Raw genomic sequence first — 23,321 nt, forward strand, 5'->3', positions numbered from 1 at the left:
CTCTCTCTCTCTTTCTCTCTCCATACACACACACACACACACACACAGTGCCTAAGGCACTTGACTGCTAACCAGAAGGCTGGCGGTTCAAACCCACTGGCCACTCCTCGGAAGGAAGGTTTGGCAATCTACTTCCATAGTGATACCGCCTTGGAAACCTAAGGAGGGGTCGCTATGAGTTGGGTCCAACTCGGCAGCACACAACAACAACAACACACATCCATATACACACATACACACATGCATATATATGTATATATGTAATCGTGTAGGTAATATAAGTCGATGAATAATTTAGCAGATTAGGAACACTGAATAGTCATAATTAAGCTCATACTTTAGGAATACACTGTGTTGTAAAATACTGGAAATACTGAGAATTTTATTTCTGTTGGGGAAGGGGTAGAACCATGGTTGTAGCTCTTCATGGTCTTGAACCTTTAAGAAAATATGATTTATGAGTGTTAAAATATTAAATGGGTTAATAGAAGTTGGTAGCTTTATAGCTATTTAAAAAGTACATATTTTTAAACAGAATTTATACAGAAAATAAAGTGCAAAAAGAAAACTAAATGTACCCCGTCCAGAGACACACACTGTTAATATTTTGATGTATTGGTGCAAATTTGGAATCATGTTGCATGATGCAATATTGTGCTCTACTTTTTTCACATAACATAACAATCTTAGGTTTTTAAACACTTTGAAAAAGCAGCTGCATAGTAAGTATTTTAGGCTGTGGCTATATCTTAGTTTATTTAAACTACCTTCTCTATTTCAAAGGTGTTCTGGTGGCGTAGTGCCTAAGGCACTTGACTGCCAACCAGAAGGTTGGCGGTTCAAATCCATCAGCCACTCCATGGGAGGAAGACTGAGCAATCTTCTTCCATAAAGATTTACTGCCTCAGAAACCCAAAAGGGTCGCTATGAGTCAGAATTGACTGGAAGGCAGTGAGTTTGTTTTTTTTTTTGGTTTATCTGTTACAAGAACAGGTTATTTGCTAATTATATTTATTTATTTTTAACTGTCTTAAGTAGAGACACAGAACTCTTTTCTTCTCCCTTAACTCTGATGGTCTGAAGAGAGTTGTTAAAATTTGTGGTGACCGAATGGGTTCCCATTAGGACATTTGGTGTTTCTTTTCTGTTCTCTGCTGGTTGAGAGTGGCATGAAATGTGTGTTTTATAGGAGACTAGAGAAGGGACTCCTTGGTACCTGTTCTTTGGTGAGAGAGGCTAGAGAAAAATCTGAGAAGAAAAGCACTTGGCTAACTCACTTTTTTTGTTGTTGTTTCTTTTTAGTTCTTGAGATCATGAATCCTGTTTATAGCCCTGGATCTTCTGGGGTTCCGTATGCAAATACCAAAGGAATTGGTTATCCAGGTAAGGAAATATAATTATTTCCTGGTCTCAGCTTCATTTCCTCACTATTGGATCAGTGTTGGTCATACTTCTCCCCATACTGTGGTTTCTCCGTGATGGTTAGCACCTCCCAGCAGATCCTTGGGCTGTAAGCCTATTTTATCTCTGTTCTACAGGAAAACCTAGTTGGGGGTTCTTGCCATACCAGAGTTGTGGGATTCTTTCTGACTGGACTCAGCTTCCATTCTTTGCCCATCCCTGAGCTAGTCCCAGGGCCAGGGGATCCTGCTGATTAACTTAGGCCTGAGCCACATACCCAGCCTTCGTGGAGTCAGCTAGCTCAAACGTAGGCTGTGAGGGAGGGAACAAAACAAAGATTAAGGCGATAGGAGCTGATGGTTGTCCAAATTGGTGACTTTGAATAAGTAGTAATTTTCAGTTTGAATGATCTCTTTCATCATGGGTTTTGATAATAAAGTGGATGATATTGCCTTAAAAGCATGCTGTTAAAACCCCCAGAAAGTTTAATAATACAAACATTTTTTAAAAAACTGAGCTTTCAAGAAAGAGAAAAATTTGCAGCCAAATAAGTTATACAGTAACCATTACCTTTGGTCATTGAGCTAATATTGTGCCTGCACTGGGAGCTTTTGCTATTGGTACGTTTCAATAATCCACATGGGACAGAGATTGAGGCTCTAGGGCCATGTAAGGCAAGGAGTCAGATTAAAACCCTCAAATCTGATACCTTCAGAGGGCTATATTCCCAGTGAGTAGGCTTCAGAGGATCAAGTACAGTAGAGGAGAAGAAGTGGCAGAATTTTTCAGAATTGGTGAAAAATAATTTAATGATAAGACTGACTTTTAAAGTCTTTTAAGTATTAAAATTAATTTAAATAGCTGAAGGAGATCTTGAATGGATCAAGTCCTAGGAAAGTAGCCAAAAACCTATGGTATTACTTAATAAAAACCAGAAAACCAAACTCACTTAATAAGCTTAGTCAATATAATACATTATTGATCACCTACCATACACTATGGGAGCTCTGGTAGCATAGTGGATAAGACACTTGCCTGCTAACCAGAGGGCTGGCGGTTCAAACCCACCAGCCACTCCTCGGAAGGAAGGTTGAGCAATCCTACTTCCGTAGTGATACTGCCTCGGAAACCCAAGGAGGGGTCGCTATGAGTCATGTTTGACTCGTCGGCACATAACAACAACAACAACAACCATACACTATTTCTATGTAAGGCTGTGAGGAGACTGGGATAGATATATTCTGTACTTTTTCTTAAAAGGAGGGGTTGGCAAACTTTATGTAGCAGGCCTATCTTAGGCAGGGTTCTTTAGAGAAGCAAAACCAGTGGATGTTATATATGTGTATGTAGAGATTTATCTCAAGGAATGGACAAACATGGTTGTACAGGCTGGCAAGTCCCAAGTCTATGAGTCTGACATCAGGCTAAAGGCTTTTCCTTACTAGCTGCAGAGGCTGATAAATCCAATATCAGCAGGTAAGTCAGCAGACTGGTGGCTCACAGGCTGCAGAAGCTAACACATTCAAAGATCTGTAAGCAGTACAGTAGGCCTCAGGCTCAAGTCCCAGGAACCTCAGTGATTAGATGATGAGAGTTGAATATAGGATCCACAACTAGCAAAAAGCTAGAGAGCTTTACCAGAAGATCCATAATGTATTCAATACAGGCCACACCCCTGAGGAGACTTCCTTTCAGTTGATTGGCTGCTCATAATAGATCTCATCATGAAGGTTTATATTATATTAATTATATTATATCTCATCATGGGAGATGACTACATCATTACTTAGCTGCCATACTACATCATAACTGCCAACCAGAGAATCATGGCCCAGCCAAGTTCACATACAGCCTTAACTGTCAGAAGGCCAGATAGTAAATACACTATTTGTTTTATACCATCTCTGTTGTAGCTACTCAACTCAACCTTTATGGCACAAAAGCAACTGTAGACAATACTAAATGAATGAGTCTGGCTGTATTCCCATTAAGCTTTATGAAAACAGGTGGTGAGCTGCATTTGGTCTGTGGGAGGCCCTAGTTAGCTGACACCTGGTCAAAAGAATTGGAGAAAACGCATTCAGGTTTTTCTCCCCCCAATTACAGGGGCCTTTGCAGTACAAAAGGAGCTCTGGTGGCACAGTGATTACAGCATTTGGCTGCTAACTAAAAGGTTGATGGTTCAAACCTACCAGCTTGTCCACAGGAGAAAGATGAGGCAGTCTGTTTCTGTAAAGATATACATACAGTCTTGGAAATCCTGTAGGGCAGTTCTACTCTGTCCTTTAGGGTTGCTGTGAGTCAGGATTGACTCAATGGCAATGGGACTTTTAGGTTTTGGTTAGTGCAAAAGCACCTTGGTGGCACAGTGGTTAAAGCTCTTGACTTCTAATCAAAAGGTTGGAGGTTTGAACCTGCTAGCCACTCTGCAGGAGAAAGATGTGGTAATCTACTTCTGTGAAGATTTACAGCTTCAGAAACCCCATGAGGCAGTTCTGCTCTGTCCTGTAGGGTTACTATGTATTAGAACAGACTCGAAAAATGTATTTGTGAGCTTGAGTAGTACAAAGAGTTTGCAAGTGGCTGCTAAACTAAAGATTGGCAGTTGGAACCCACCCTGAGGCTCTGTGGAAGAAAGGCCTGGCAGTTTGGTTCTGTAAAGATTTCAGCCAAGAAAATCCTATGGAACAGTTTCACTCTTCAACACATGAGGTTGCCATGAGTTGGGAACCAACTCAACAACAGGTAACAACAGTCTTAAAAGAAAATTTATATAGCTTTAAAGCAGTTTTAAATTTTATATAGTTTTCTAGTTTCTTCTTTATTGTACTTTTTTTTAATACTATTTTGCCTATTTATTTATTTAGTATTCTCCCTTACTATCTGTTCTGTATCAGTAAAAGTTCAATACTGGAAATAGAAAGCATTCTAGGAATTTTTAATGAGGCATTATTTAATGTAGGAAATTATATACTTAATGTATTTTGAGGCTAGCATAACTTCAGTACCCAAAACTGACATTATAAGAAAGGAATATCCTTTTATACTATTTTATACACTTAGTAGCAAATTGAGAGAATGGTCTGTAATGAAATTTCCTTTTTATTTACATTTAATGGAAAATAGAGACCATCTCCCAGAAACCTTTGGTCTGATTACTGATATAATTAAATTACTGATATAATTAAATTAGACCTCCACCTACCATCTTACTATTGATTTTTTAATAAAATATATTTTTATTATTTTTCTTTCTATTAAAAATTCTCTTATTATCTTAGTGGTTACTGTAAAGATTAAGGAGCTCTGGTAGCACAGTGCCTATGGCATTTGACTGCTGACTAGAAGGTTGGTGGTTCATACCTACCAGCTGCTCTGTGAAGGGGCAATCTACTTCTGTAAAAATTTACTACCTTGGAAACTCAGTGGGTATCACGATGAGTTGAAATTGATGTGATGGCAGTAGGTGTAAAAATTACAGGACCTCTGGTGGTGTAATAGTTAAAGCATTCGGCTGCCAGCTAGAAGGTCGGCCGTTCCACAGGAGAAAGGTGAGGCAGTCTGAATTCTTAAAGATTTACAGCTTTGAAAATTCTATGGGACAGTTCTATTCTGTCCTAAAGGTTCACTGTCCTAAAGAGTCAGTATCAACTTGATGGCAGGGGGTTTGTTTTCTGTTTTATAAAGATTATGGTAGTATTTTTACTCCCCTTTTTTGTGTTACTGCTGCCATGCATTAAGACTTTGGAACTTGGGATTGGGTGGGAGGAACAAGGGAAAACTTCTGGGGGAAGAAAAAATGAGTGGGGGAACTGCTGCAGGTAAGAGTTTCCATTTTAGATTCTTCCACCACTGCCTTCACCACCATCATTTCCATTATTACCTCCTTTACTGTCACTACCACCATTATTACTTAGACCACCACTACCCTCACCACCATGACCTCTGTCACCACCATCAACAGTATCATCACTTCCTCTGGCACTGTCACCATTACCCACTTAGACTGTGGCCCTGAGTCACTCCTTGGGCCTGAAATTGAACTCACTCTTGAGGCTTAACTCTCATAGTAGACAGGCTTGTGAGAGGAATACTTAAACCAAAGAGATACATTTCTTAGAGCAGTCAACCACAGGAAATCAGAAAGGCAGCATATCATTTGCATAGGGAGAAAGGTAGGAGGACAGGAATACATAGGCAAGAAAGACGTAGGGAAAGGGTAAGAACAGGGAAAAAGTGGGAGGAGAGCAGTTATACTGTGGGTAATGTGCTCAGTGTCATAAAACAAAATGTTTCTGAACTGTTGAATGTGAAATGAATCTGCTTTGTAAAATTTCACCCAAATCACACTAAAAAGGTTGAAAAAGAAAAAAAAAAGACCTTACTGTTTTTATTTTGTTCAGTCACCATGCATTTATATTTATTTGTACATTCAGCATTTTTTTTTTTGGTGCTCTTCATTGCTTTCTGTATTTCTGTTTGGTATACTTTTCCTTTTACCTAAAGAAATCCTTTTAGTATTTCTTTTACTCTGGTTCTGCTGGCAGTGAATTTTGTTTTTGTTTGTGAAAATGTTTTTGCTTTCAGTTAGGAGAATAATTTTGCTGACTGTATTTTCTGTAACAAAATTAATTGGTGGCTTAAAAGAACAGAAATGTATTCTTTCATGGTTCTGGAGGCCATATGTGTAAAATTAAGGTCTTGGCAGAGCCATATTCCCTCTGAAGGCTCTAGGGGAGGGTGTAGTAAATTACTTAGGTTGACTTTTCTAGCCCTAAACCAAAACCAAACTCAGTGCTGTCATGCCGGAGCTGACTCATAGTGACCTTTCCTTGGGTTTCCGAGGTGGTTCCGTATGGAAGTAGATCACTCAGTCTTCCTTCCAAGGAGTGGCTGGTGGGTTTGAACCGCCAGCCCTCTGGTTAGCAGTCAGCTCTGTGGTGGAATTTACTGTGAGCAACTGAGTAGCTCCTGATTGTTAAAGTTATCCACCTGCTGTATTTCTGTTGGAGCAGCACAAAGCAATCTTCTGGGAAGTTTGCTCTCAGTTGTATAGAATTCTGTTGTTGGGATTGGTTAGTTTTGCTACTCTGTCAGGCTTAAAATAAGCCTTCTTAGAGGCAGAAGGAGTCTCTCTGACTGCTGGCTGAGAAAGATACACTGCCGAGAGACCTGAGAGGAGACATGTTGCTGAGAGAGAGACATGAGAGACACGCACTGCTGAGAGAGAGGTGTGAGAGAGATGCGCTGCCTAGAGAGAGAGGTGTGCCGCTGAGGGAGACGTGAGAGATGTGCTTCTGAGAGAGAGAGACAGCTGGCTGAGAGACAGCTGGCTGAGAGAGACTCAGCGCATTCCTGAACTTGAGTTGTAGCCTGTTGCTTCCCTAATAAACCCCATAATCTGTAAGTTCTGTGTGGGCACTGCAGCAAATTAAGAAACCCAGCAGAGAGATGGTGGGTGCCACAGGGGGAACAGTTGGTGTCGAGGTTGGTGAGAGGGCTGGAGGGTGGCGGCGTGTCTAGCCTCATAAGAGCAGACCTTGGGCTGCTGCTGCTGATTCTGTCTTCCTCTTGTGGAGTAGAGGAGGTTGGAAGATGCTGTCTTCTTGTCTCTTTAGCAGGGAGAATCCCTTCTTTGCCCCTTCTAGTTTCTGATGGCTCTCAGCATTCCTTGATTTGTGGCTGTATCACTTCAGTCTCTGTCTCCATGTTTATAGCTCCTCCTCCTTTTCTGTTTCTCTCTTGTGTGTCTCTTATGAGGACACTGGTCATTGGATTTAGGGCTCACTCAGGTGATCCAGGATGATCTCATCTCAAGACCCTTAACTTAACCATCTCTACAAAGACCCTTCCCCAAATAAGGTCATATTTACAAGTTTTGAGGATTTGATGTCATTATCTTCTGAGGGGCCTTTTTTGTTGTTGTTTTTGCCCTCCCACACTGAGTTTAGAAGTTTAGGTTGGTCGTTATTTTCTTTAAGCACTTCAAAGATATAGTTGTCTTCTAGTTTCTGTTAGAATTATTTTTGCTTCTTTGAAGATGGTATATCTCCTTCCCTACCTTCTGCTGCTTTTAAAAAACCATTGTTTTATTATGCTGTGATTAGATGTTATTTTCTTTGAATTTATTTTGTTTAGAATTAACAGGACTTCTTGACCCTGTGGCTTAAATAGCAATTTCTCTCTCTCCTTTTTATTTATTTATTTTTTTGATGTGATTTGGATGAAAGTCTACAGAGCAAATTTATTTCCCATACAGCAGTTTGTACACATTTTGTCTCATGACACTGACTGCAATTTCCCACATTGTAACAGCTCTCTTCCCACTTTGTCCCCATAGTTACCTCTTCCCTGTGTCCTTCTCGCCTATGCACTCCTGCCCCCTGAGCCGACTCCCTGTGCATACACTGCTCCTCTGTTCTCCCATGATTGATCTCTCCAAGGAATGTATCTACCTAATGTAAATGTTCACCTCATATGCTTGTCTTGTTTGGCTGGAAGCCACAGGAATGAGTTCAATTTCCAGATCTGAAGTGCAGGTAGGGGTATAGTCTCAGGGGTTCCACCAGACTCTATCAGACCAGCAAACCTGGTCTTACTTATTTTTTCATTTTTGATGATTTTGAGTTTTGTTCCACATTTTTCTTCCACTCTATCCAGGATCTCCTACAGAGATCCCCCTTCTGAGTGACAGACAGTGGTAGCCAGGCACCATTAGTTTTTCTGGTCTCATGGTCATACAGGCTGAGAATCCCATGATATGCCAGTCCCTTGGACTAATTATTTCCTTGTGTCTTTGGTTTTTGAATGGCAATAGCTCCTCAAAAAAAATTTTCTGCTCCATTTTTTCTTCTTTACTGGGACTTACTCATAAGCATATTAGACCATTTCACTCTGTCCCTCATGTCTCTTGTGCCCTTTTTTTGTATTTTCTGTTTAATACATACGTTTTCCAGGGATCTTCTGCAGTTTTACTAATGCTGCCTTCTGCTCTTTGAGTCTCTTCATATGTTTTCTTCATTTTCTGTTTTCTCCAACACACAATTCATATTTATTTTAAAGACTTTTATTTGTTGGCCGCAGTCTCTGGATCACGTTTGGGTCTGTTTCTGTGGTCAGTTTGTCTTTATCTTTTGCTTTTCAGTCATGTAACCCTATCTCCTGGCATGCCTTGTATTTTCATCGAATGTGATACACATTGGGTTAAAAATTACAGGTGATCCATATGATCTTTTCCTTTGCATTGATCTTTCCCCATTGCAAGATGGGGCAATCTACTTCCGTAGTGATACTGCCTCGGAAACCCAAGGAGGGGTCACTATGAGTCGGGTTGACTTCATGGCACATAACAACAACAATAACAAGAAGCAAGATAGAATAGTGATTGATTGATCTCCTTAATGCATTCAGGGAATGACGAATTGAAGAGGAATGGTGTGGCGTTCACCATCACAAAGGATGTTTCAAGATCTATCCTGAAGTACAATGCTGTCAGTGATAGGATAATAACCATTTGCCTACAAGGAAGACCAGCTAATACTGCTATTACTCAGATTCACGCACCAACCACCAAAGCCAAACATGAGGAAATTGAAGATTTTTATCAACTTTTGCAGTCTGAAATTGACCAAACATTCAGTCAGGACATGTTAATTATCACTGGTGACTGGAATACAGAAGTTGGAAACGAAGAATCACTGGTAGTTGGGAAATTTGGCCTTGGTGACAGAAATAATGCTGGAGATCACGTGATAGAATTTTGCAAGACCAATGACTTATTAACTGCAAATACATTTTTTTCAACAACATAAACAATGACTATACATGTGGACTTAACCACATGGAGTACACAGGAATCAGATTGACTACATCTGTTGTAAGAGGTGATGGAAGAGCTCAGTATCCTCAGCTAAAACAAGGCCAGAAGCTGCTTGTGGAACAGACCATCAACTGCTCACATACAAGTTCACCTTGAAGTTGAAGACAATTAAAACAAGTCCATGAGAGGCAAAGTATGACTTTGAATATATCCCTTCCGAATTTAGAGACCACCTAAAGAATAGATTGTTCAGTGCATTGATGCATTGAACAGCAGTGACTGGAAACCATAGGAATTGTGGGATGACAACAAGAACATCATCCATGAATAATACAAAAGGTCATTAAAAAGACAGGAAAGGAAGAAAAGAACAAAATGGATGTCAGAAGAGACTCTGAAACTGGCCCTTGAGTAACCAAAGCAAATGAAAGAAATGACAAGGTAAAAGAACTGAACAGAAGATTTCAAAGAGTAGGTTGAAAAGACAAAGCCAGTTACTACAATGAAATGTTCAAAGACCTGGAGTTAGAAATCCAAAAGGGAAGAACACACTCAGCATTTCTCAAGTTTGAAAGAACTGAAAAACAAATTTAAGCCTCTAGTTGCACTATTGAAAGATTCTATGGGATAAATATTGAATGATGCAGGAAACATCCAAAGAAGATGGAGGGAACACACAGAATCACTGTACCAAAAAGAACTGTCCAGTGTTCATCCATTTCAAGAGGTGGCACATGATCAAGAACCAGTGTTATTGAAGGAATAAGTTGAATCTCTAACGAAGTGTTGCAAAACAAGGCTCCAAGAATTGACGGAATACCTATTGATGTTTCAACAAACGGATGCTACACTGGAGGCATTAACTTGGCTATGCCAAGAGATTTGGAAGACAACTACCTGGCCAACTGACTGGAAGAGATCCATATTTGTACCCATTCCAAAGAAAAGTGATCCCCCAGAATGTGGAAATTATTGAACAATAGCTGTTTTGGTTACCTCTGTGCTGCTCTAACAGAAAATACCTCAAATGGGATGGCTTGAACAAACAGGAATTTATTCTCTTACATTTTGGAGGCTTTAAGTCTGAGTTAAAAGTGCCAGGCTCTAGGGACTGGGTGAAAGCCCCTCAACCTTGGGCTTCAGCTCTGCCTCCTCCTGGTCCACTGGAATTAGAGGCTTTTCTTCACTCAGACAGCTGCTGGCTGCTAAGATTGACAAGCCCGTGGTTGACAAATGAAAAGGCACAGTCCTGATGTTACCAACCCACACAACAGACCATTAATTCAAATCCATTGAAAGTCCCAAGTTTGGCCGAGCATGGCAGACTGCTGAACAACAACACGGCTACATTTAGGGTTCAGGTGTGCCATAAGCTAGAGACTATTCCCAAAGCTGCTGCTTCTATACAAGAAGCAGACCACATCCCTAAAGCAGCTTCTCAACTGCTCCAGTGCATTCCACCATGAAGAATAACTATATCCGGTTGCCCAGCTACTCAGTCATGCCTAGCCAAGTTGACACTCAAACTTAGTTACCACAATATAATTAATATCACATGCAAGTAAAATCTTACTGAAGATAATTCAAAAACAGTTGCAGCAATATATTGAGAGAGAACTTCCAGAAATGCAAGCTGGATTCAGAAGAGGATGTGGAATGAGGGATATCATTACTGATGTGAGAAGGATCTTGACTTAAAGCAGAGAATACCAGAAAGGTGTTTACTTGTGTGTTAATTGGCTGTGCTAAAGCATTTGATTGTGTGGATCATAACAAATAATGGGTAACATTGAGAGGAATGGGAATTCCAGAACACTTAATAGTACTTAGGAGGAACCTGCACATAGACCAGGAGACTGTCGTTCGAACAGAACAAAGGGACACTGCATGGTTTAAAATCAGGAAGGGAGTGTGTCAGGGTTGTATCCTTTCCCCATATTTACTTGGTCTGTATGCTGAGCAAATAATCCGTGAAGTTGGACTATATGAAGAAAAACATGGTATCAGGATTGGAGGAAGAATCATTAACAACTTGAGATATGCTGCTTATACAACTTTGCTTGCTGAAAGTGAGGATGATCTGAAGCACCTAATGATGAAGATTGAAGACTACAGTCTACAGTATGGATTACATCTCAATATAAAGAAAAAAATCTCCACAACTGGACCTATAAGCAACATCACAATAAGTGGAGAAAAGAGTGAAGTTGTCAAAGACTTCATATTGCTTGGTGTTAAAATCAATGCCAGTGGAAGCAGTAATCAGGACATCAGACGACGTACAGCTCTGGGCAAATTGGCTGCAGAGGACTTCTTCCAAGTGCTGAAAAGCAAAGATATCTCCTTGAGGACTGAGGTGCGCCTGACACAAGCCATGGTATTTTCAGTTGTTTCATATGCATGTGAGAGCTGGACAATGAATAAGGAAGTCCGAAGAAGAGTAGATGCTTTTGAGTTGTGGTGCTGGCGAAGAATGCTGAAAGTATTGTGGACTGCTAAAAGAACTAACAAATTTGTCCTGGAAGGAGTGGAGCTGGAGTGTTCCTTAGAAGCGATAATGGCCAGACTTTGTCTCATTTACTTTTTTTTTCCTAGAGACAGATGTCATGCTTGGTAAGGTGGTGGATTGATGAAAGAGGGGAAGGCTCTTAACGAGATAGATTGACACAGTGGGTGCGGCGATGGGCTCAAGGTATAGCAAGGATTGTGGAGCTGGTGCGGAACTGGGCAGTGTTTTGTTCTGCTGTGCATAGGGTTGCTATGAGTCGGAGATGACTCAACAGCAGTTAACAGCAACAACATATATTAAGAGTATTAACCCCATGTCAAAGTAATTGGCGGTTATTTTTTTCTCTCTCTCTCTCTCTCTTTTAGCTTATTTGTTCTTGATGTTCTGAAGTTTTTATTTTACTTTTAGAGAAGTGATTAGTGTCTGAGGTAAGTAGGATTTAGGATCAGTCCCAAACTCTCTATAAGGGAGTCTAGGCAGTATAATTTTCAGCTTTCTAACCTTTCTATGTCAGAAAGGGAATGAAGATTAAACGTTGAATGAGACAAACCATAATATCCTCTCTGAAGGATATTTTTGGAAGGCATTGCTATAGTGAGGAAGATTGTCAGGAATAGGAAGAACCAGTGGTTCTCCACAGTCTTCATTGGAACCATGCAGATTAAAATGATATGGAGAAATTAAGAAAAAAAATTGTGGTGTTCCATTCAAAACCATTTAAAGCAGAGTGTTGGGAGAGGGTCATCCTGGGGACAGGCCTTTCAAAGTTGTGGCAGTTTTGTGAAACCACAGTGGAAACCATTAGACTAAAGATAGTGAATTGAGCCATGTTGAGGCTCTGGATCAAGGTAGTGGGAGTAGGGGAAAAGATATCCAGGGGGTATGGGGTAGAATAGTAGAAGATTCTTTAGATGGAGTGAGTGACTTTGACTCCCTTTTGCTGGTCGTTCATTGTGCATTTTTGAACAATTAACCTGTGAGAAGGTTAGAGTGGGAAAGATCAAGCAAATGAAAAGCAAGTGCAGAAGAAGCAGATGATGCTCCCCAACAATTTATGAGTGGAGTTTATTGAAAGAAATGAGGAAATAGGGATTTGTGTGTGTGTGTGTGTGTATGTAAGTTGTGGCAGAGGCCTCCAGGGGTATAACCTGGGTCAGTGGTCTTTGAAAGTTTTCTTAACAATAAAAGTTTAAAAAAAATAAATAAAAATTCTGAATGGATCCTCACTATCTAAGATACATCACAGCAGTGTCTGTAAGTGAATTGAGGATAGGTTCCAGAGCCTACTTGGCCTTTCTCTGCCTGCAGTTGGGCCTGTGAAGAATCACCGAGGGTCCATAGAACACAGATTCACAGCCAACAGCCTACTCTTTAAAGTGGCCATTCTAGGTGTTCTTGAAGTAGTCCAAGATGACTGGACTTGATAAAAGTTTGACCACCACACATTGTGTTCTGGCTGATTAATGAGAGAAGGCAAATAAGGGAAGTGATAGTCCAGGAGGGAAACACAAAATAGCTTTTGCTAAGATAGAGGAAAATCAGTTTTGGGATAGGAAAGCAACTCTGAAGCAGTGGATTTATTTAAGAGTTGATTCAAGTAGGAATTCCTGGATACTCGTGGGACCAAAGACACCTGCTCTGAGAGAAGTGCCATAAACCTGCAAGGCAGCATATCAAGGATTCCAGGCTGTGTTGAAGACCTAAGTAAGGAATTTATGCAAGAAACTTTCTTCAGAACCTTTAAAAATCCTATTCACAAAGATACTACCTTTGAAATTATACTCAGAACTCACCTTGAGTTTTTACCTTACCTTTATGGTTTCCTCACTTTGTTGTTGTTGTTACGTGCCATCGAGTTGGACCCAACTCATAGTGACCCCTCCTTGGGTTTCCAAGGCAGTATCTCTACGGAAGTAGATTGCCCAACCTTCCTTCTGAGGAGTGGCTGGTGGCTTTGAACCGCCAGCCTCCTGGTAAGCAGTTAGGTGCCTTAGGCACTATGCTACCAGAGCTGTTCTATTTCATTTTCTTTATTTACAGATGAAATAAGAGGAATAGCAAAGTTACAGGTTCTCACAACTAGGTAGTGACAGTAGCAAGACTAGTGAGCCTAGGCCATTAGCTGTGTTTCCTGAATATAGAAAAAGCCCTGGTTTTTTCACATAAGTAGCATGTCCTACATTGTGAACCAGAGTGGGCCACTCAGAAAGTGAGTGCCTGCCTCACAAGTGTTCTTAAACACTTAATGAAGGCCCCCACTGCTGGTAGACATCTGACAACAGGATTTTAACTATAATACTACATATATAATGTTTTTCATGTTATAAAATATTAGTGGCTTGGTTTAGTCTTACTACAGATTAAGAAATTAATAAAGATCATATTGCTTGAGAATTTCTTCAGATATCTAAACTGTGAAATTTGTTTTTTCCCAATACCTATTTGCTTATGGTACTGTTAGAACTCCTCAGTCAGAGACCGTTGCAATGACATTTACAGCTTGGGCTTATGACTGGCCACCATAAGTTGGAGAAACTTCAGCATATGAGGAAACAAGAAATGAAATTACAAATTTTAAATGGTGTGTTTCCTTTGAAAACCTTATGGAGGAGAGTTCTACTCTGACACACGTGAGGTCGCCACGAGTTGTAGTCAGTTTGATGACAACTGGTTAGTTTCTTAAAAAAAAAATATTAGCTTGTAAGTGAATACATAGTAATGTTGGGTATTTACTTGGATTTAGTGAAATGGTGTTAAATTATTAGAACACCTTTTGCTGCTCCCTGGTACTAGCAAAAACAGTCTTGAGCCCAGGCTAGATTTGAATGCTGATTTCTTCCATACTTGTTAGAGTAAAAGCATATGAATGGTACCACCTTCAGACTTTGTTGGAATAACAGGATGTAACACATGGTGTGATGAGCATTCTTATTACTGTTGTTAAGTATTAAGGTATGTGATTCGAATGTAGAATAAAATTGTCTTAAGTATTGGAGCTGTTAAAAAATAAACTTTATTGTGATTTGGGTGGACGTTTACAGAGCATATTTGTTTTCCATTCAGCAATTTACACACATTTTGTTTCATGACATTGATTGCAAGCCCCACATGTAACAGCTTTCTTCCCACTTCCTCCCTGTGATTACCTTTTCCCTGTATCCTCCTTTCCTATGCATTCCTGCCCTCTGAGCTTTCTTTGTGAGCAAATGCTGCCCTTCTGATCACCCGTGGTTGATTGTTAGAAGTGCACCTATTTGGTATAATTGTTCAGCTCATAGGCCTATCATTTTACTGAAGACCACAGTCTCTGGGTTTCACCATCTCTCCCAGACCAGTAAGCCTGGTCTTTTTTATGATTTTGAGTTTTGTACCACATTTTTCTTCCACCCAGTCCAAGATCTCCAATTTTGATCCCTTTTCAAGTAGTTGGCATTGATAGCCAGACACCTCTACATCTTCTGGTCTCAAGGTTGTGTAAATTGGTGTTCCTATGGTCCACAGGTCCTTTGGACTAATTTTTTCCATGCATCTTTGATTTCCTTCACTCTTTGCTCTGAAATAAGAGAGACCAATTTTTGCATCTTAGATGGTTGCTCACATGCTTCTAAGACCCTGGTTGCTATTCACCAAACTAGGAGGTAAAACAATGTTTTTGTGTAGTATGTTATGCCAGTTGAGCTTGATGTCAGTATTGGAGCTTTATGATTTCAGTTTATATGTGTGTATATGTTTTTATTTGCTATTCTGACAGTGGGTTTGTAACTGAGCTTCTGAAATTTTCCAGTTGTAGAAGACTGTAGGCATTTAATCACAGATTTTTTAAAAGACAGGATGATAATTGTGATCCTTGAAATTCTGAGGAAGGACATCTGTTCTAGCACACATAATGCTGTCAGGTCTAAGTTAATCAGTGGAGTTTGGATGAAAAAGATAAAAATAAGGGGACCTGTGGGAATTTCTGATTGTAAAATCATGTTACTATTTTCATGACATCAGATTGTCTTGTATTTGTTTCTCTTTAGCTGGTTTTCCCATGGGCTATGCAGCAGCAGCTCCTGCCTATTCTCCTAATATGTATCCTGGAGCAAATCCTACCTTCCAAACAGGTATGTAGGCTGGTTTGTACTGGCTAACAAAAATGCTTTGTGTATGCAGCTGTGGAGAGCATGTTGTGGGTAGGTTTTGAGAAACGTGCAGACTCCTAGGATGATGGGATTTAGTTACTGGGGCTGGATTTCATGGCTGCACTGCAGCAGTGGTAGCCCCACTCCAACTTAAGTGCTTGAGTTGGCCTCTCTGGGAAATGTCTTACTCTTTTGGAACTTTAGGACAGTTCATCCCTCAGAACACTTACATCTACTTTCAGACTGAAGAAGAGACAAATGTCCTTTTCCTGAATTCCTCCCGTTTTATTTAATCATAAAATTCTGCTTTCTGTAACCCTTATTTCTTCCTTTCCATTTTTACAATGACCACCACCTTTGTTCAGCACTTAGCTTGTACCCAGAGAAAAACTTCTTTCTGATTTATCCTACTCTAGGGCTGTCTCTCCTCAGGTTCTTGCTACCTACCCAGAGTAATCTTCAAAGTTTTCTAAATGGTTTCCCATTGACTAAGACAATTAAGTGAAGAGTATTGACTTTAAATCCCTAGATTTTTGTCATATTGTTCTCTCCTAAATGGTTTTTGTGTTCTTGCCTAGCTTTTGGAAGATCTGGTGGTGTAGTGCCTAAGGCATTTGACTGCTAACCAGAAGGCTAACAATTCAAACCCACTAGCTGGTCCTCGGAAGGAAGATTGGGCAATCTACTTCCATAGTGATACTGCCTCAGAAACCCAAGGGGGGGTCGCTGTGAGTCGGATCTGACTCAACAGCAGTGAGTTTGGTTTTCGGTTTTTGCCTAGCTTTTAGTCAAATGTTTTCTCTCCCACCCAGACTAGTACACACTGTTTTGTACCTGTCTGTAGGTATATATTATGCAACATCCCTTCTCTGAGAGGTTTTCTCATACCAATACTTATGCTGATACTCATTTGATCCTTTTTTTTTTTTAAATTCTGATTTGAAAGTTTACAGAGCAATTCATTTTCCATACAGCAGTTCACATACACTTTGTCTCATGACACTGACTGCAGTTTCCCATAATGCAATAGATCTTTTCCCACTTTGTCCTCATAGTTATCTCTTCTCTGTGTTCTTCCCTCCTATGCACTCCTGCCCCCCAAGCTATCTCCCTGTGCACACACAGCCCTTCTATTCTCCCACGATTGATATCTCCAAGGAGTGTATCTACCTAATGTAAATGTTAACCTCAAATGCCTGTCTTTGTTTGGCTGGAAGCCACAGGAGTGGGTTTAATTCCAAACCTGAAGGGCAGCTAAGGGCCTAGTCTCAGGGGTTCCACCAAGCTCTATCAAAACAGCAATCCTGGTCCCTCTTTTTTTTTTCTTAAATGATTTTGAGTTTTGTTCCACATTGTTCTCCCACTCTTCCCTAGGAGCTTCTACACAGATTCCCCTCCTAGTGGTTGACAATAGTAGCTGGGTACCATATAGTTCTTCTGGTGTCATAGTCATGTAGGCTGATGATCACATGGTATATCACATAGCAGTCCCTTGGACTAACAGTTTCCATGCATCTTTGGTTTTCTTCATTCTTCTTTGCTTTGAACGAGGAGAGACTCATCATTGTATCTATATGGCTGCTTATAAGCTGTTAAGATCCTAGTCGCTACTTGCAAAGTAGTATGTGGAACAGTGTGATGCCAGTTGAGCTTGATGTCTCCTGTAACCATGATCCCGAGCCTATCCTCACTCCCACTGGGTAGCTGGCTGTGGCTAAGAAATGACCACAACCTTGTTCCTTGTCAACTTTATTATATACCTGGAAATTCTTACAGAACATACACATACACTTGTAGAAGCATTGTCTGCCAACCTTATACATGGTTTTGAGCATACTCCCCACTGCATTGTTTGTTGTTGTTATGTGCTGTCGAGTTGGATTCAACTCATAGCGACGACTCCTTGGATTTCCGAGGCAGTATTACTACGGAAGTAGATTGCCCAACCTTCCGTCCAAGGCATGGCTGTTGGATTTGAGCCACCAGCCTTCTGGTTAGCAGTCAAGTGCCTTAGACACTATGCTACCAGAGCTCTTCCCCTCTGCATAGACATACGTAATAGTTCAGCTTGTTCACTCATCTATCCACCTGTATATCAGTGTTTGCCTTCACTGACAACGCAGTACTATATGTGCAAAAGAGTTCATCTTTGTGTCTGTACCTCCCATGCACCTCTCTCTGTCTTCCTGTTCCTCAGTGCCACCGTGTTGAACACTCATATTTGGTACATTGCCCTTCCCTGCACCCAAATCAATACTTACTTGTCTCTACCTATCTAGCAGTGTTCCTTCCCCTCTCTTCTCCCCTCTCCCATCCCTGGTAACCAACAAAGAAAATTTCCTTACATATATAAACCTTTCCTTGACTTTTTACAGTAACGGAATATTTGTCCTTCTGTGACTGACTTATTTCACTCAGCATAATGTCCTCAAGTTCACCCATGTTAAGTGGTGTTTTGCTGATTCTCCGTTAATTCTTTAGGGTTGCATAATATTCCATTGTGTGTATGTACCATAGTTTGGTTATCCATTCTTCTGTTGATGGCCACCTAGGTTGTTTCCATCTTTTGGCTATTGTAAATAGTGCTGTGATGAACATGGATGTGCATATGTCTGTTCTTGTCCTGGCTCTCAGTTCTTTAGGATATATATCTAGTACTGAAATGGCTGGGTCAAATGGTATTTCTAATTCCACCTTTTTAAGGAATTGCCATACTGCTTTCCACACTGGTTGTATCATTTTACAGTCCCACCAGCAGTGCACGAGAGTCCCAGTCTCTCTGCATCTTCGCCAGTATTTGTTATTTTTTGTCTTCTTGAGCTTTGCTACTAGTGCTGGGGCAAGATGGTGTCTCATTGTTGTTTTGATTTGAATCTCTCTAAGGCTAATGATTTTGAACGTTTCTTCATGTGTTTGTTGACCGCCTGGATAGCCTCTTTGTTGAAGTGTCTATTCATGTCTTCTGCCCATTTTTCAATTGGATTGTTTGTCTTTTTGTTGTTAGTGTGTTGGAGTTTTTTATAAATTTTAGAGATAGTCCCTTGTCAGGTATGTCATCGCTAAATGTTTTTCACACTCTGTAAGAAGCTTTTGGAAGCACATAAAATGTGAATTTTTAGAAGGTCCCATTAATCTAGTTTATCTTCTGCTGTTTGTGCATTTTGGGTTATGCTTGATAGTCTATTTGTGCCATATATTAGGGCACGTAAATTTGTCCCTAGTTTTTCTTTGAGGAACTTTATAGTTTCAGGTTTCACATTTAAGTCTTTGGTCCATCTTTAGTTTCTGTCTATGGTGTGTGGTGCAGATCTTTTTTCATTTTTTTGTAAATGGATATCCAGCTTTGCCAGCATCATTTGTTAAACAGACAGTGTCTTCCTTGTTTCATGGATTGCAGCCTTTTCTCAAAGATCAGCTGACCATAGGTAAGTGAATCTATTTCTGGGTTCTCAATTGTGTTCCATTGATCTGTGTCTATCGTAACAATACCAGGCAATTTTGAGTACTGTGGCTATATAGTAGGTTTTGAGATCCGGGAGTTTGAGGCCTCCTAGTTTGTTGTTTTTTTTCAGTGGTGCTTTGCTTATCCGTGGTCTCTTTCCTTTCCATGTAAAGTTAGTGATTGTTTTTTCCATATCCTTAAAGAATGTTAATGGGGTCTGTATTGGGATTGCATTGAATGTATAGATTGCTTTGGGTGGAATTGACATTTTCACAGTGTTCATTCTGCCTGTCCATGAGTGTGAGATGTCCTTCCATTTACGTAGATCTCTTACAGTTTTTTGAAGTAGTCTTTTGTAATTTTCTTTGTACTGGTCATTTGTGTCCCTGGTAAGATTTATTCCCGAGTATTTTATTTTTTTGATAGCTATTGTAAATGGTACCAATTTCCTTATTTTTTTTTTTCAGCAATCTCTTTGCTGGTGCAGAGGAATCCAACTGAGTTTTGAATGTTGATCTCATATCCCGCCACTATGCTAAATCTCTCGATTAGTTCCAGTGATTTTCTTGCTGAGTCTCTTGGGTTTTCTATGTGTAGGATCATATCATCAGCAAATAGGGATAGTTTGACTTCTTCCTTACCAATTTGGATGCCTTTGATTTTCCTTTCTTGCCTTATTGCCGTGGCTAGGACTTCCAATACAGTGTTGAATAGAAGCAGAGATAGAGAACATCCTTGTCTGGTTCCTGTTTACAAGAGTAATAGTTTCAGTGTCTCTCCATTGAGAATAATGTTAGCTGTTGGTTTTGCATGTTTGCCCTTTGTTATATTGAACGATTTCCCTTCTGTTTCTATTTTGCTGAGAGTTTTGATCAGGAATCGGTGTTGAATTTTATCAAATGCCTTTTCTGTATCGATTGATATGATCAAGTGGTTCTTTTCCTTTATTTTACTTACGTGCTGGGTTACATTGATTGTTTTTCTAATATTGAACCATCCTGATATGAACCCCACTTGGTCATAATGTATTGTTTTTTTTAATATGTTGGAGTCTGTTGGCTAGTATTTTGTTGACGATTGAGGGATATTGGTCTGTAGTTTTCCTTTTTTGTGATGTCTTTGCCTGGTTTTGGTATCCAGGTTTTATGCTTGTTTCATACAATAAATTTGGAAGGAGTCTGTCCTTTTCTGTGTTCTGAACGTTTGAGTAGGATTGGTGTCAGTTCTTCTCTGAACATTTGGTAATATTCTGTGGTGAAACGTTCTAGGCCAGGACTTTTTTTTGTTGGTATGTGACCTGCTCAATTTCTTCTGTTCAACTTTTCCACCTCAGTGTGTGTTAGTTTAGTTAAGTAGTGTGTTTCTAGAAATCAGTCCATTTCTTCTACATTTTTAAATTTGTGGGAGTAAAGTTCTTCATTGTTGTTGTTGTTAGTTCTTCATAGTATCCTGATAATTATCTTTTTTATTTCAGTTGGTTCTGTTATGATGTCACCCAGTTTGTTTCTTGTTTATGTTATTTGTATTCCCTCCCTCTTTTGCTTTGTTAAATTTGCCGGTGGTTTGTCAATTTTACTAATCTTTTTAAAAAACCAACTTCTAGTCTTGTTCATTTTTTTTCTGTTGTCTTTGTATTTTCTTCTTTGTTTATTTCTGCTCAAGTATTTTATTATTTCCTTCTGGTGACTGTGGGCTTTTCTTACTGTTCTTTTTCTAATTGTTGGAGGTACTGATTTTGGCTCTTCTTTTTTGATGTGTGCATTTATTGCTATAAACTGGCCTCTGATCACTGCTTTTGCTGTGTCCCAAAGATTTTGATATGTTGTGTTTCATTCTCATTTGATTCAAGGAATTTTTAATTTCATTTTTTATTTCTTCTATTACCGAGTCATTTTTAAGGAGAGTGTTACTCAGTTTCCGTGTGTTTGTTCTTTTTCCATTGATCTTCCTATTGTTGATTTCTAATTTTATAGGATTATGGTCTGAGAAGATGCTTTGCAGTTTTTAAATGCTTTTAAATTTATTAAGGCTTGCTTTTTGGCCTAACGTATGGCCTATGCTGGAGAATGTTCCATATGCACTGGCAAAGATTATATTGTGCTGTTGTTGGGTGGAGTGCTCTGTAGATGTCTATAAGTTCAAGTTGGTGGATTGTATTGTTTAGTTCTTCTGTGTCTTTGCTGAGTTTCTTTCCAGTTTTATTTCTGATTGAAAGTGGTGTATTAAAGTGTCCTACTGTGACTGTGGAGTTAGCTATTTGTCTTTTCAGTTCTGTTAAAATCTGGTTTGTGTATTTTGGAGCTCTTTCATTGGGTCCATAGATAATTTATTATAATTATGTTTTTGTTCAATTGATCCTTTAATCTCTTGCGGTAGCTTTTGTCCTAAGACACTTTTACCATAAATTAATTTGGCCATTCCTGTTCTTTTTTGGTTGCATTTGCTTGGTGTATCTTTTTGCAATCTTTGATTTTTAGTCTTTTTTTGGGTTTGTGTCTGAGGTGTGTCTCTTGTAGACAGCATATTGATGGGTTATTATTTCTTATCCATTCTGCACTGCTCCATCTCTTGAGTAGTGTGTTTAATCCATTGACCAAACCGAAAAACAAACTCACTGCCGTCAAATTGGAGCCAACTCACAGCGACCCCTCCTTGTGCTTCCAAGGCAGTATCTCCACAGAAGTAGATTGCCTAAACATCCTTCCAAGGAGTGGCTGGTGGATTTGAATCACCAGCCTTCTGGTTAGCAGTCAGATGCCTTAGGCACTATGCCACCCAGTATAACTATCAACAAGTGTGAATTTGTTGCTGTCATTTTGTTACACGTTTTTTCATGGTGTTCTGGGTTTCTTTGTTCCATGTAATTTTCTGTGCTGAGCTCATTTGCCTGTGAATTGTTCTATCATTTTCTTCATTGCTGTTATTTTAGTGTTTGCTAAATATTTGTGCTTGTCCTCTTTGTTATTGTGATGTAAAAGTTTATCGTTTTTCTTTGCAGTTACCCTGTGATTTATAATTTTCTTCCTGAGTTTAGAACAGTCCATTCTATCTTGTAACTCTCTTGACTTCCTCACCATTTAGAAGTTCTGTAATTACACTGTTTTTTCTCCTCTGGTTTGTAGTTGTCCTCATTTGTCAATTAATATCTCTGGTTCCCTTTTTACGATCTTGTAAGCTTATGTTACTTTGGATACTTCCATAACTGGGTTGGTTTCTGGGTTATGCCGTCATGTGTATTAACGGTTGGTTGTTGTTTGCTATTGTTCTCTGTTCAAAGTACTCCCTTTAGTATCTCTTTTAAGATTGGTCTGGTTTTAAAAATTCCCTTAATTTCTGCTTATCTGGAAATCTAATTTCACCATTATATTTCAGGGACTGTGTTGCTAGGTATATAATTCTTAGTTGGAAACTTTTCTCTTTCAGGGTTTTATATATACCATCCCATTGCCTTCTCACCTGCATGGCTTCTGCTGAGAAATCAGAGCTTATTCTTATTGCCCTTTATAGGTACCTTTTCGTTTTTCATGTGCTGCTTTCAGGATTCTGTATTTATCTTTGGTTTTGGTGGTTTTGATGTTGATACGTCTTGGTGATTTTCTTTTGGGGTCAATCCGGTGTTTGGGGTTTGTTGGACTTCTTGAATGGATGTATTCTCATCTTTCATCATATTAGGGAAGTTCTCATACAAGAAGTCTTGGACAATTTTGTCAGTGGTTTTATTTTTTTCTTCCTGTTCTGGAATTCTCATTACACGTATGTTATTCCTTTAATGGTATCCCACATGAATCTTAGGCTTTATTAATTTTGTTTTGATCTTTTTTTCTGATTGGTCCCTTTCCAAAGAAGTATTCAGGTATTTGTCTTCAGTCTTGTTAATTCTGTCATCCATTTATTCAATTCTATTCCTTTAACCTTTCAGTGCATTCTCTACTTCTGAAAATTTAGTATTAACCTGGATTTCTAGCCAGAGATTTTGTATAATTTCTAATGTTTCATCATTTTGTCACTTTGTTCATGTATTTTCTT

The 23,321-nt window shown here is 39.4% G+C and overlaps 1 protein-coding gene across 1 annotated transcript in view; it reads left to right on the forward strand.

Moving 5' to 3' along the window:
• The first annotated feature begins 1,313 nt into the window (after positions 1-1,313).
• The window catches only part of FAM168B (family with sequence similarity 168 member B), a 57,225-nt gene continuing 35,217 nt past the window's right edge, over positions 1,314-23,321 (forward strand). Inside the window, exons 1-2 of the mRNA XM_007950511.2 lie at positions 1,314-1,383; positions 15,752-15,835. Coding sequence (XP_007948702.1) covers positions 1,314-1,383; positions 15,752-15,835 — 154 coding nt within the window. The remainder of the gene's footprint in view (positions 1,384-15,751; positions 15,836-23,321) is intronic.

The sequence above is a fragment of the Orycteropus afer genome, unplaced genomic scaffold (genome assembly GCF_000298275.1).
Source record: "Orycteropus afer afer isolate SDZICR_OR568_19922 unplaced genomic scaffold, OryAfe1.0 scaffold00274, whole genome shotgun sequence".
In the NCBI taxonomy this organism is placed as follows: domain Eukaryota; kingdom Metazoa; phylum Chordata; class Mammalia; order Tubulidentata; family Orycteropodidae; genus Orycteropus; species Orycteropus afer.